The sequence below is a fragment of the Thunnus maccoyii genome, chromosome 12 (assembly GCF_910596095.1).
Source record: "Thunnus maccoyii chromosome 12, fThuMac1.1, whole genome shotgun sequence".
Lineage (NCBI taxonomy): Eukaryota > Metazoa > Chordata > Actinopteri > Scombriformes > Scombridae > Thunnus > Thunnus maccoyii.
In genome coordinates, this window is record NC_056544.1 from 15666427 (window position 1) to 15679438 (window position 13012).

At 41.3% G+C, this 13012-nt stretch overlaps 1 protein-coding gene across 3 annotated transcripts in view; it reads right to left on the reverse strand.

The window, feature by feature from the left end:
- Window positions 1-890: 890 nt before the first annotated feature.
- The window catches only part of clcn2a (chloride channel, voltage-sensitive 2a), a 39794-nt gene continuing 27672 nt past the window's right edge, over window positions 891-13012 (reverse strand). Inside the window, exons 9-25 of one of the 3 annotated variants that reach the window (XM_042428595.1) lie at window positions 12444-12569; window positions 12019-12103; window positions 11540-11641; window positions 11113-11197; window positions 10127-10282; window positions 9964-10033; window positions 9759-9869; window positions 8970-9183; window positions 8617-8750; window positions 7443-7678; window positions 6963-7074; window positions 6783-6829; window positions 4426-4494; window positions 3272-3310; window positions 3048-3152; window positions 2105-2191; window positions 891-1962 (exon numbers count right to left, since the gene is read on the reverse strand). In XM_042428595.1, coding sequence (XP_042284529.1) covers window positions 1447-1962; window positions 2105-2191; window positions 3048-3152; window positions 3272-3310; window positions 4426-4494; window positions 6783-6829; window positions 6963-7074; window positions 7443-7678; window positions 8617-8750; window positions 8970-9183; window positions 9759-9869; window positions 9964-10033; window positions 10127-10282; window positions 11113-11197; window positions 11540-11641; window positions 12019-12103; window positions 12444-12569 — 2294 coding nt within the window. In that variant the 3' untranslated portion in view covers window positions 891-1446. Of the gene's footprint in view, window positions 1963-2104; window positions 2192-3047; window positions 3153-3271; window positions 3311-4425; window positions 4495-6782; window positions 6830-6962; window positions 7075-7427; window positions 7679-8616; window positions 8751-8969; window positions 9184-9758; window positions 9870-9963; window positions 10034-10126; window positions 10283-11112; window positions 11216-11539; window positions 11642-12018; window positions 12104-12443; window positions 12570-13012 lie in introns of all 3 variants that reach the window. The other 2 variants (XM_042428594.1, XM_042428593.1) reach the window with 2 other exon arrangements.

The following is a 13012-nucleotide window of genomic DNA, read 5'->3' on the forward strand; positions in this document are numbered from 1 at the left end:
TCAGTAGGAACCAATGAACAACAAACAGAGTAGGGAGGCCAGAAATTATTGAGAGATGGACTGAAGGCATCAATATGCTTCATACCAAGTACTTGTCAGATGGGTCAGATGTTCAGTGTATGAAAACCCCTCCCCCTACAGTTTTTCCACATCAGAACTGGACAGGCAACATAATTCTTTTAACTTTCCGAAACCAATAATCTGACAGTCACAATCACTTCACGCAGTGATGGGACAGGTGTGTGGAAGTGAGAAAGTAAGCAGGGTTTCAACTCTTTGTTTTCATTCTTTACACAACTATTTCTGTCACTTTTCATGTGAACAACTGAGAACAACACCATGAATGACTTTGAGGAGAGACCGTCCGAAAGTGTGCATCGTTCTTGACATCTTGCCCCTCTCTATGATGCCATTTTTTCTCCCAGTCTGTGTATGACCGTTCAGGACAGCCATAAACACTTCTGCCAATAGGCATCTGGAGCTCTACCAAGAACAGGCTGTTTTGTGTCTGTTTAATGCCCCTCTCTTCTGATTGGCTGACTGTTTTCTGAGTGATGCATGCCCAGGCCAACTACACGTAATAGATTGTAGCCTAGCCTGTAGTTTAGGTAAAACCAGGGCTCTGGATAAAACTCACTGGTAAACTGCGATGGCCACAGCTGAGGATAGTGTTATCCAACCTTTGGAAGGCTGTGCAATGACAAATTTGCTTCCTGACATCCAACAACTGCACAGAATTTACTCTGCTGTCTGTCTCTCCTCTGCTCCACTCCGTGTGTGTGTGTGTGTGTGTGTGTGTGGAGTGGCTAAGCCCCGCCCCCGGGTGAAACACAGAGAGCAGAGCAGAGGAAAAAAACCAGCGCGAACATTTATGACAGCAAAATGCAGTAGAGACTTTCACACTGAGCTGAAATTAAACAAGTGCACATAAATAGGTAAATAACATAATTAAACATATTTTGCCGTCCCTCTAAGGCAAACACTGAGCGTATAGTTGTGACAACACAACCTTACGGAAGTCCAAACGGCTTGTTTAAAGGCACAGTTTCTGAATACGGGCTGTGTGCATTTCTCTGTGGACTGAGCGTTTTGATACTTTCACAGTATTTATATAGCACCTAGACCTACTTTATATTTTAAAAAAATGAAATCTCCCTTTCTACATTACGGGAGCTTTAACGCACTGTTGATTTTGGTATTTTCATGGAATTTGTTGACAGCAATAAAAATATAGAATAACTCCAGCTCCATCCTTTCAACAGGCATCTAAACAGTTTGAAACACAATACTAAGTTGTCACATCTACTCATGCTCACTTTCACTCACTCACACCAGAACAACGTTATATAAACACAGGTATCTAGGCTGGACTTAGGAGATGAGAATGACCTCTACAAATGTAAGAAACGTCAACATTCATGAGGCGACAGTATGGATCCCCTCTGATCATTCTGGTTGATCCTCAGTGTGGCCTGGGCTACCATCGCCCTCAGGTTCTGATTGGTCCTTGTTCAGAGGTGGACTCTCCTGTTCTTGCTCTAATTCATCCGGCTCAGGAGTGTGTATGGAGGGGTCATAGTCACAGCCCAGCTCTGATTCCTCGGTGTGGGAGGGGCTGCAGTCAAAAGTAAATTCAGATTGGTCCTCGGTGAACGAGGGGCTTTCCTGAAGCACCAACTCCGACGACTGATCTGTGATGTCGCCGGGGCTGGTTTCAAACTGCAAATTTGATTGGTCCGAGAAGTTGACGGGCATCTCTTTGTACGGGATATCTGGCTGGTCCTCCACGTCAGGACGGTTGGGTTCCCGTGGCAACGAGAGCCCCCTGTGACGGATGCACAGCTTGTGGAGTTCTGTCACCTCGGATACGCTTGTTGTGTTCCCACTGTCACGGAAACTGGCCAAAGGAGGGCGCACTTTCACTCCAGTCACTGTAACTGAGCCCTCTATGGCCTTACGCAGCTGGAGATACACAAGCAGTAGCCAGCAGGAATAAAGAAGTAAAAGAGAAGAGGGAAAGAAAGAGAAGAAGAGAGAAGATGAGCATCAGTGATCACACATTCTCATACATCTAAGAGAGAGAGAGAGCTTTAACAATACACACCTCTTTGAGAGAGACGACTCCAACCAGACGTCCCATGCTGGTCACGTAGGCGTGATCCAAACCCAGCAGAGAGAAGATGGTATGAGTCTGTGGAGGAGAAGAGATGGGTTATGGCCTGAAACCAGACTCAAATATAGCAAGTGTATTTGCTTATTGAATCAAGGTAAAGGAGAGTGTAATGCTGGGATCAGACGACACAATCTTTTTGTGTTTCAAAACCAAAGACTTCCCAATCTGTAGAAAGAGGGTTAGTGAGTGGAGGATGTGCAGAGGGTGACATCATACCCACAGGTGTGATGACACTTGGTATAATTATTGTGCTTCAGTGAGTCAACAACACGGAGCACATTGTAGATGTTGTCAAACTAGGCGAGAAAAAGCAAAAAAAAAAAATTCAGGTGGAAGTGAAGTGTCCCAGATGTTGTATTGGTTGTCTTCTATGACAGATTACACTGGAGAAAGATCAGACTGTCTGTCTGATTGCGCCATTAACAGGCTGATATCATGTAGTCTGATGTCAGCATCAGTTGAAAAGAAAATACATCAGTAACATTTAATGTAGTGCACACATTGATTTAAAGCACCATTCAGTCCCATGGCTGTGTACTTAATCAACATTATTAGTGCCACGTTCTGCACATTAAGCTGTGTGATACCAGAGAGGTCATTCTAGCTATGGTTACATGGTTGAAGCCCCAATGAAAGGACATTTTGAAAGCACCTTGCCTGTATATTTTCCTTTTCTAACAAGAAACAATAACATAAATATTAAAAAACATGATCAGAAATTAAAGATAATAGGCAAAATACAAAAAGTTTGCACATTTTCTGCACATTTATTGTTAAATAATTAATATCTTGTGATAAGGAAAATTAGCTACCATGGTGAGAAAGTCAATTTCATTTCAAAATGAGTTCAGGGATTTTTTCGCTGATATTGTACCTTGTGCAGGGATGTTTGCTCCACCAGCTGGAAGGGGGCGGGGTCAATCTTGCAGTTCTTGAAATCCACCTGTTCATCTAGCTGCTGCTCCTCCCACTCTGCGATCTGGGATGAGAGGTATGACGGTGCTCGTCAGAAATCACATGGAACGATCACAAGACACTGAAACTTTTTTACCTTTTTATATTATATTTTTTTATATTTTGTGCTAGTGTGGGTCTCACGTCTGTTGGGGTCATGCAATCTTCTACTTCAGTGGAGTCCTGAAAAGACAAAATTCAGTTAGATAAACATTGTCCCCATAAATACACAAAAGTTATATACATTAAGTAATACTGTACACCAAACTCTATGATGTAAACAGAGTACCCACACATACGCATCACACAGCGGACAATCTGAGGGTACAATCTGAAAACTGTAGGCCAATAAATAATTTATATCTTAAAGATCCCCTCCAGACATGTTTTAAGATGTATATCAAATACTCTACTTTAAATAATAATTTGTGTCAGATATGGGTTTTCCACAAAAAAAGTTCAATTATATTGTTAAAATCCTTAAAATTGCATCTACTTCTTCTCCTTCATTAAAAATGCCAAATATGCATATGTTCATCTCAGAAGTTTAACTGACAGACGTAAGATGTCTCCTTATTCACCAGAAAGTCCATTCTCAATGTTTGTGCACTGGAGGCTTCAACTTTATATATCACACTTATGTAAATTGGCTTCCAAACTATTTGTGATGTCACACATCATGCTTGTAGGCCCACCCCTTAAATTGGATTTTCAATGAGCTCAGAGAAACTTTCCACTTTTCAGCAGATAAATGTGAAAACAGCCCTCTAGTGTCAACTCTGCACATACATCATTCTGCACAGTGAAGCTCAAACATTCAACTGTAGGAACAAGAAAAAAAGCATATTTTTGAGTGGAGGAGGACCTTAAGTCTCCAAAGAGTTTCTAAGGTTAATGTAAAAGTTTGGTTAATGGGTCAAACAGAAAACACCAATTACACCATTAACTTTAAGAATCGACCATGTGAAATAAAACAACACGTAACAAATACTCCAAAACACACAACTACATACAGAACAAGTGTTTAGACTGAAATCTGATTGAACATTGAAGTTAAAAAGGACAATTAAACCTCAACCACTTTTTAAAAAACTCCACCCCTCTCTCTCTCTCTCTCTTTCTCTCTCTCTCTCTCTCTCTCTCTCACACACACACACACACTTTCTCTCGCTCTCTCTGCAAAGCCACTCTAATGCTTTGGTTGGTGCACCACAAATATTTTGGTCCAGCACTTACTACGTGCGTGTCGCAAGGCAACGGTTACTAAGCAACAGTCTCTAGGCGGCAGACAATCTTACCGCCATGGAGATCCTCACACGTTTGGGCTTGGGCTTTCTTTTTTCAGGAGGAGCCGGCCCAGCCGGGCTCTTCCAGTCCAGGAGAGAAGCATCAACACAGCACAACATTAACACAGCGTCAGTGAAACTGGACAGTTTTACCCCCTTACATGGTGTCACTGCAACATTGGATCCCAGTCTGACTTCTACTGGGAGAAGTCTCTGCGATGTGAGCACAATGTTGCTGAAAGGGTATAATTACTACACCACAGATGGAGGTGAGGGCACAAAATCTGCACAAGAAACCCAATGTTAATACAACATTGGATGGTAGATACACTGCCAGAAAAAAGGCTTTTTGAACACTAGATTTTAGCATTTTTGTCAAATGTTTGAGCCCTAATGTTGTCTTTATAAGAAGCTTTAAGGTTGAAAAAAACATCTTATTCCATACTGTCTGACAGTATAACACACTATTAAATAAGCTTGTTCCAGCTCTTCATTGAAGCTATATAATTGGTTTCCAAAATGGGGGGTGGGCCCTCATAGGGGGGCACAGAACCATTGCAAGTGTTTATGGAAAAATACACAGTACCAGTCAAAAGTTTGTCCTAACAGCGTTTAGACTGAAACTGAAGTTAAACAGACCCTTTTCTCTGCAGACATTTGGACTTGTTAAACACAGGTGCAACTAATAACATTATTAATGCTGCATTGCATTGCGACAACTGCTGGCTGTCATTGATGTTATTAGTTGCTCCTGTGCTTTTGTGTCTTTTGTGGATTGTCGGTCAGTCTACCACTTTGGTCCAAACTGAAGTATCTCAACATTTATTGGATGGACTGCCTCGAAATTTTGTATAAACATTTATGTCACACCTAGAATGATTTGCAATAACTTTATTAATCCCTTAACTATTCATTTAGTGCCATGATCAGGTCAAAATTGAAATTGTCCAATAGTTTGGTTTATGATGAAATACATGCAAAATTAATGACATTCCCATCAGCCTCAGCTGTGATGTGTAATGTGTTTGGTGCTTATTAGCAAGTGTTAGCAAATTAGCTAACATGTTAAACTAAGATGGTAAACGTTACAACTGCTGAACATCACCATGTTAGCATTGTCATTGTGAGCATGTCAGCGTTCTCACATTCGTATTTATCTCAGCCAAGTGCAGCCTCATAGAACCACTGGTGTAGCTTTAATGATAGAGGCCAAACTCTCCAGAATAGTCAAACTTGGCAGTGCAATGTCAGGCTGTAAACAACACTTGTTAGCTTATCACTATGACAAAGCAGTTGAATGAATGACAAAATCTTGGAGCATTCATGCCATCCATCCATCCCCTGAATCATTACTTTCAGCTCCTGCCTTCAGGGAGACGGTACAGAGTCTCCTGTGCAAAGAAAGAAAAATCTATAAAAAAATCATTCATCCCACAAGCCATACATCAGTTAAACCGGTAATTAATGGACAAGCCAATATTGATCGGAATCCCATGTACCTGGCACTTTACTTCTTAAATTAGTCTTAAATTATTTCTAACAATTTATTCCTTTCTTTTTTTACAAAATTGCATCTAACAGTGCAAAATGTTTTTTGCTAACTGTTTTTTGTAACTTATGATGTGAATGATTTGTTATTGATGTTGATTGTCATGCAAGAGACTTTTGTGCAACAACAATAAAGTTGTTTTGATTGATAAAAGCAACCAATTTACAGAGCGCAGGTGCCTTAAAATTGTTTTTACTTCAAAAGAGGATTGTGACAGAAAGTTTGGGAACCACTGAGCCATAAGATGTTAGCACAAAGTAAACTATTTAAACCCATGATTTTTCTGCCTGCATCACTCCATCACTGTAAAATAAAATTCATCCTGACATATTTGGTTTTTTAGGTTTCAACACTGTTTGGCTGCACAGCATGAGTCTGTAGTGACCAGTCATTGCTGAGGTACTGGTGGACACAGGTTAAAGATAGATAAAACTTTTATTGCCACACTGCATGACACCAACGTATATTCTGAATCCACAACATTGATTGAGATTAAACCAAAAATGCTAATATGTAGGACGTTCAAAAACGTTTGACTGGCAGTGAATGTGTTGTGTAGTGAAGGGGGCAATGACTCACAGACGTTTTAAAACAAAAAGCTACGACCACAGCATGAGATCACACAGGAAAACCCTGCTGCCTGTGGGCGGATCCTGCCTGTCAGCAGCAGCAGCAGCAGGAGGAGGAGGAGGTTGACGGCATATGCGTGGACTCAGAGAGAGCACACACACCCTTGCATACAGTACGTGTCACACTCATACAGAGCACTTGCACCCAGACATGTATTATATCCTTCTCTCTTCCTTGCTCTTGCTCTCACCTCCAGCAGCTCCTTGTCTTGGTCAGCACAGGAGAGGGTCTGAGAGCCTCAGAGAGAAAACAAAAAAAAACTGTTTTTATATTGGATTTGGATTCAGATCTTTTTTTTAATAGTTTGTTCTCATTAATCAATCTCCCTACTGTGTGTGTTTGTGTGTGGAAAGTGTTGGAAAGTACATACTATTTGGTGTCTCTGTGTCGCTGATGGCAGACACAGTTTTCAAGGCAGATTTCAGAGGAAGCTGAACATTGGAAACCACTGGGCTGAAGGAGGAAGACTCCTCTGTGGAGATCTACATGGAAAATATATTAACAAAAGGCAGCCAGACACACACATGCCCGCAGAAAACACAGAAAAGACAAATACAAGCACGTGCACATAAACAAACAAGACAGCACAGGTAAGGGCACAGACGACAGAGACAGAGAAGACACGTGTTAATGTAAATATAGAAGTAATGGAAATTTATACAGTTTGTAAACAGACACTTACCACGACAGCTGTCAAAAACTCCATCTGTGCCTTTACCTACTGCTACATGCTTCACACATGCTGTGTCTCATCCACTTTTAGTCTACCGCTACAACCCCAACCCAAGCCAGACTTCGCCCCATCCCAGCCCTGGCGCCCCCGGACGCCTCACACCTGTTGGGTGCTCACCAGGAAGCGGACCCCTTGGCGAGCGTTGGTGTTGGTGGCGGCGTTGATGTGAGCGTGGGTGTGGGTGCAGGGCGAACTGGGAGTGCTGTCAGTGGTCAGGCTTGGCAGCTGATCGTGGGTGCCGTTGTCCTGGGCCAGCTGGCGGAGGTACTCCAGTCTCCGCTGGCGGCCCAGCTGAAGCGAGAGCAGAGACTGGAGCTGCAGTCGCTCTATGGAGCCGAGGAGGATCATCGAGTCTGAAGAGACAGAAAGAGAGAGGATGAAGGAATGAGATAAAGTGAAACGCAGGACAAGCTCACAGAGGAAAAAGTGGAATAAAGAAGAGATAGTAGTCGTGAAGTGATTACGACAGCATATACAGTAGTGCAAAACATGTACATATACACTCAATTTATTAAGTACACCTACATACGTCTCATGCGGTCTAAAACAACAGCTGTCACAAATAAATCCTACCTTCATTTCTCTTTTTTAGAGAGGAGTTGATTCAAGTTTATGGACATTTTGGAAGCTTTAGTTTGTGCTGCTGTTGAACTGTATTGTGTTATCCTGAGAGGTGTTTTGATATTTAGTCTACCCTCGTTGATATAAGTGGAGTGGACAAAATATTAGAAACAACCTTCATGAAGGTAGGATTTATTGCAGGACTGGACAGTTGCTGGACAGTTTTAGCTAAATGTATCTGATGGACTGTCAACTCAGCGTAGCTTTAAAGTGATAATTTTACTTAAAATAATTTTTAAACAATCACACTAAAGGGTTGAAGTAATTTCAACTAAATCCAACACAATGAAACTGTTGAATCGTTTGTCCTGAGTAGGGCTTACTATCATTATTACAATACATATAAATAATAAATCAAAAACTGTCAAGTACCAAAAGCTGGTGTAGACTGATTCTGACAACTCAGACTTTGATTTGATATAGGCAAAGTTCTTCTACAACTGCTTGTAAATATTATTTAACATTTGATACGTCTGCCTTCTTTTCTTTGCAAAAAAGGGTTTTGTAGAGAAACATGTTTATATTTCTCATCACTTGTATTAAAATATTAATATAGGACACCAGCACCAGCGCTGAAACATTACTGCTCCACCAGTATCAAGATGACAATTAGCACATTTCATTAGTTTCAAAGACTTATTATGACTGATATCCTTTCACGTGCACCTACCTCTAGATTCGACCAGGGCGAGTGTTTTAAGCTGAGCGGTCACCAACATCTCCTGCAGGTTCCGATAGGAAGAGGTAAGAGTGATGTAGCGTACATCCCTGACCATGATGTCCTCCACACGGATATTATACTTCCTGAAAGGTGGAGGAGGGGATTAGGGAGGAGGGGAGAGACGGAGGTTAAGTCAAGAGAAGGGAGGATGCAGGGTGATGAAGAGACACAAGAGAGCGAAGGAAATGAAAGAAGAGAGGGAGGGAGGAGATGAAAAGGACGTAGATCAACAGCGTAAAGAAACAAGGGACAAATCCATCGTTAGCATTCATTCAAACAAACAGGTGGACACACAGACTCACTCATGGTGCCCCATGCCCAGCTCGGGCAGATAAGGAAGTTTCTTGATGCGGATGATGGAGTCGTACAACGATGGTTGGAGTGACTGAGCCACAGCGTTGGCCAGGATCACGGCAATCATCACAGGCAGGATGTGGGAGATCTGACCAGTCAGCTCAAACACTATGACCGCTGTGGATACAGTGTGGGTGACTGCTCCAGACAACGCTGCAGCACCTGCGTAGGAGGGATATGAATTTAAGAAAAATCATTTATGTGTCTAGTCTCTTTGAAACCATTCATACGGTTTACAGAGGAAGATTTACTGTGTGATTTAACACAGTTTCAACAGGAATGAAAAATTAAACAGTTCGATACCTGACGTTAAATGTGAAAAGTAACTGTGTGCCATTAATCAGAAGAGAGTCCACTGAAAGACAGCAAATCCAAACAGAATTTTTTTTTTTTTTTTTGCAGGATGTCGTTCTAATTCATAACATTTAACGGCATCCTGTCGCACTGACCAGTGAGTCACGACCGTGGTAATTCTGTATTGAACGATTTTCTATTTTACTTCGGTCCGAAATGTAATGTTCAGCTTAAGTGGAATCAATTTTCATCAGTCACATTCTATAAGCTGGTGTGAAGTGATACAAATGGCTGCAGCTTAGCGGTGGCAGCGATTTCAATCATGCAGGAAGCGAGGAAGAGCAAAATCTGGCCTGAAAATTGGTTATCAAGGCAAATTAGATACAAAATGGTGGATTAAATTACAGCATAAATTTATAAAAAAAAACAGATTTAGAGCTCACCGACTACAGCATAACCGCCAGGAACTATGGGATACACACTGCCATCAGCATGTATACCATCAGGAAACATGGCTGCCATGATCTCGCCGACCAGTCTGCCAAATGCTGCACCTGTCCATCACAAACAGATACAGCAAAGAATTATTTTAAGGATTTTGTATTTAATAGCAGTTGAACTGAATAGAAAACAGGAAGTCTTACTCACCAATAAGGAAAACTGGCATGAAGGCCCCGCATGGAACAGGCATGGTGGTGGCCACAGCGGACATCCAGAACTGAGATGAGAATAAACAAGATGAGACGTGTGTGTGTGTTTAACTGTCATGAAATGCCACACATTTCCTAGATGTACGAGCAAAAACACATACCTTCATGATGATGAAGAGGATGAGCGTGATGAAGACGTTGACCTGGGGGTGTTTCCAGGCGTGATGGTGGCTGATGTAGTCGAACTCCTCGGCCACGCCCTGACGGCACCACGTACGGTTGTCAAACAGCGCGACCAGAGACTCGTGCTGTGTCAGCTGAGAGGTCGACACAAGGGAAAGATATCGTCAAGCTTACACTTCAATACCAGATGGACAGAACTGTTGAGGCTCCTGACGTTTACACAAAGTCTTTGGTGAGAATTTCTGCAAATCCCTGCAGCCAAAAATGCTGCGATTTATACTACCAGTTGAATTTAATGTTTGTTTTCAATACATGTGCCCATGACTCCTTTAATGATAGCATTAATGAGTGAATTGAATCAGTGAATTGATTAATTAAATCTTTTTTTTGTAATCTGTGCACTGCAAAGAAGTTCCATCTTAACTGCTCATTTTGGATAATGAGATCATTTCATTGTAACTGAGCCTGTGTCTGAAAACAACTCGACTCACTAGTGCATGTTTTTCTTGTTGTCAGAGTCTGAAAGGCTCTAAATAAGACTCAAGATTCTTTTATCCGGGACAATTTTGCAGTGTGGCAGGTGCACAGGCAGCGCTGGCACTATTGTGTCAGCTTTTCCATTATTAGTACAATGTGTCTGCATCACCTAGTCTGACTTACTTCTTGGTTTTATTTTTGCCCAGATACTGAAATGATATATTTGGCATTTCTGCCATTTCTGTACTGTACATTTATCAACTGACAAGCCTGGGTAAAAAAGAAAAAAAAAGAAAAAGAAAAGCTTAAATATAAAATTATACTAATATTATGACAACGAACAATGAACAAGACAAAATAAAATATAAAATCGTACTTACAGCTCCCAGATCTGCATACACACAGCTGTTGAACAGCAGTAAAAAAAAAAAAAAAAAAGACCTGCAACCTAGAAACCTGTCAAAGGAGTGTGAAAGTCTTTTCTCACCTGTCCAGCCATGAACTGCCCGAAGCCCGGAGGGAATGTGAGGGTGGAGACCAGCAGGGTGACGAGTGCCGGATACACCAGACGCCTGACAGGAAGAGAAGGACTGTGGGGTCATTAATGGGTGTGTTTGTAACCAAGTATGTGCATGCTTAATTTCTGGGTGGTGAGGACGGAAGGTCTATAAATAGCTCCCGTGATGTGTGAAATTGACCCAATTAATAGAAGGACTTTATGTAACTTCCTTAATACTACATTAACATTTTGACATAAGACACCAAGCTAATTTTAAACACAAGTTGAAGGGCACCTGAGCACAACTTTTATCCGTTTTGAGTGTATTTACACTTGAACTCAAATGTGGCTTTTCTTGATGTAACTCAGGGACAGTGGCTCTATGCTAAAATATGTAAAAGGCTCAGATACTCACTTCCTCAGCAAGAACTTGTTAATCGTCTTCTGCTTCCTCATGCACTCTACAATCAGCCGGTTCAGGTAGACAAAGAGAGCACCACCAAAACCACAGGCAATCCTACAAACAGACAGCAAATACCCGGTTTGGTCTGTTGAAGGTGAAACAGAAGAGCACCCTGGGACACATAAAACCAGCTACACTGAAAAACTGCTAAGATACATATGCCTGGGTTAGTTAGTCTCTTTCCTGAGGCTCTTTGAAACAAAAAATATTTTGGCATCAAACACATTTGGTGATCTGGTTACAGCCACTACTTGTAATCAGCAGAGTAAGAAGTTAATTTCATGCCCTGCTCATCGAATACAAATCAACCTTGAGACTGGCAACAGGAATGTAAATGTGGAAGGAGACCAGAGGGAGAAACTGAACGAGAGCTTAGATCTCCTGAGCAACTCAGCTTAACGTGACGTCAGTCCAGAGAGAAACACACTCACCCGAGGATGGCGAATGCTGGCAGCTCCTGAAGGTCGAATGGGAAGTCCAGGCGGAAGCGGGTCTTAAAGAGAGCAGTGATGGTCTCTGAGGAGAGGAAGATTGTTCTCACTCTGTGGAATCTATACAGTAGTATGTCAGCCACAGAATATAGTACAGTAGTACACATTGGCATTATATATTCTAAAAATGTAAAACTGAAATAGTAGTAATGTTTTTGTCCTTCAAATGTTAAATAATATTCCTTAACTTGTTTCAGGTCAGTGTTTATTAGAAGTCTTTATTCAAATTAATTTCAGACAACAGGAACAACAACAAAAAATAAAACATGATGGCACAAGAAAAGTTATAAAATCACACAGGATACTGTTATCAAAAGGTGGAAAAACAACATAGAACTTCTAATATTTTCTCTCTTGTCCTTTACCTTCCTCCTGGTTCCACACTGCCAACACTCTGAATATGAAAGCACTGAAGGTGGCAGCAAAGAAGCCCCTCCAGTAGTTCCTCACGGCAAAAAACGTTGAAGTGACCTCAATACTGAACAGCACCCCTGCAGGATACAATCATTCACACTTATCAGACAATCCCACCCAGAAACTTTGTTCAAGAAACGACGACTTAAACTTTAAAGCCTTGCTAGTGACCCCTAAAAACTGAAGTGTTTAAATCAAAAATGCAAAAGTATTGGACTGAAAGACATTTTGATGTTGTCAAAATGTTATTAAAAAACAAAGGCGTTTATCCTTAAATGTGCTCATAAAAAAAATCATCACACAATCGTCGTATTAGATCATGAGATATCTGTATTAATTAAGCAATTTGACCTCATTATGATGCGAGAGGAATGCTCAGGGAGAGCACAAACACAGAGAGGGTTCATCCTCTGGGGATCGTGAATGTGCTCAGTAGATTTCATGTCAATGTTTCCTTTAGATTTTAGCAATTTTTTGTCAAGAGGAGGAAACTTTAACCTAATGTGGTGCTTGAGGAAAG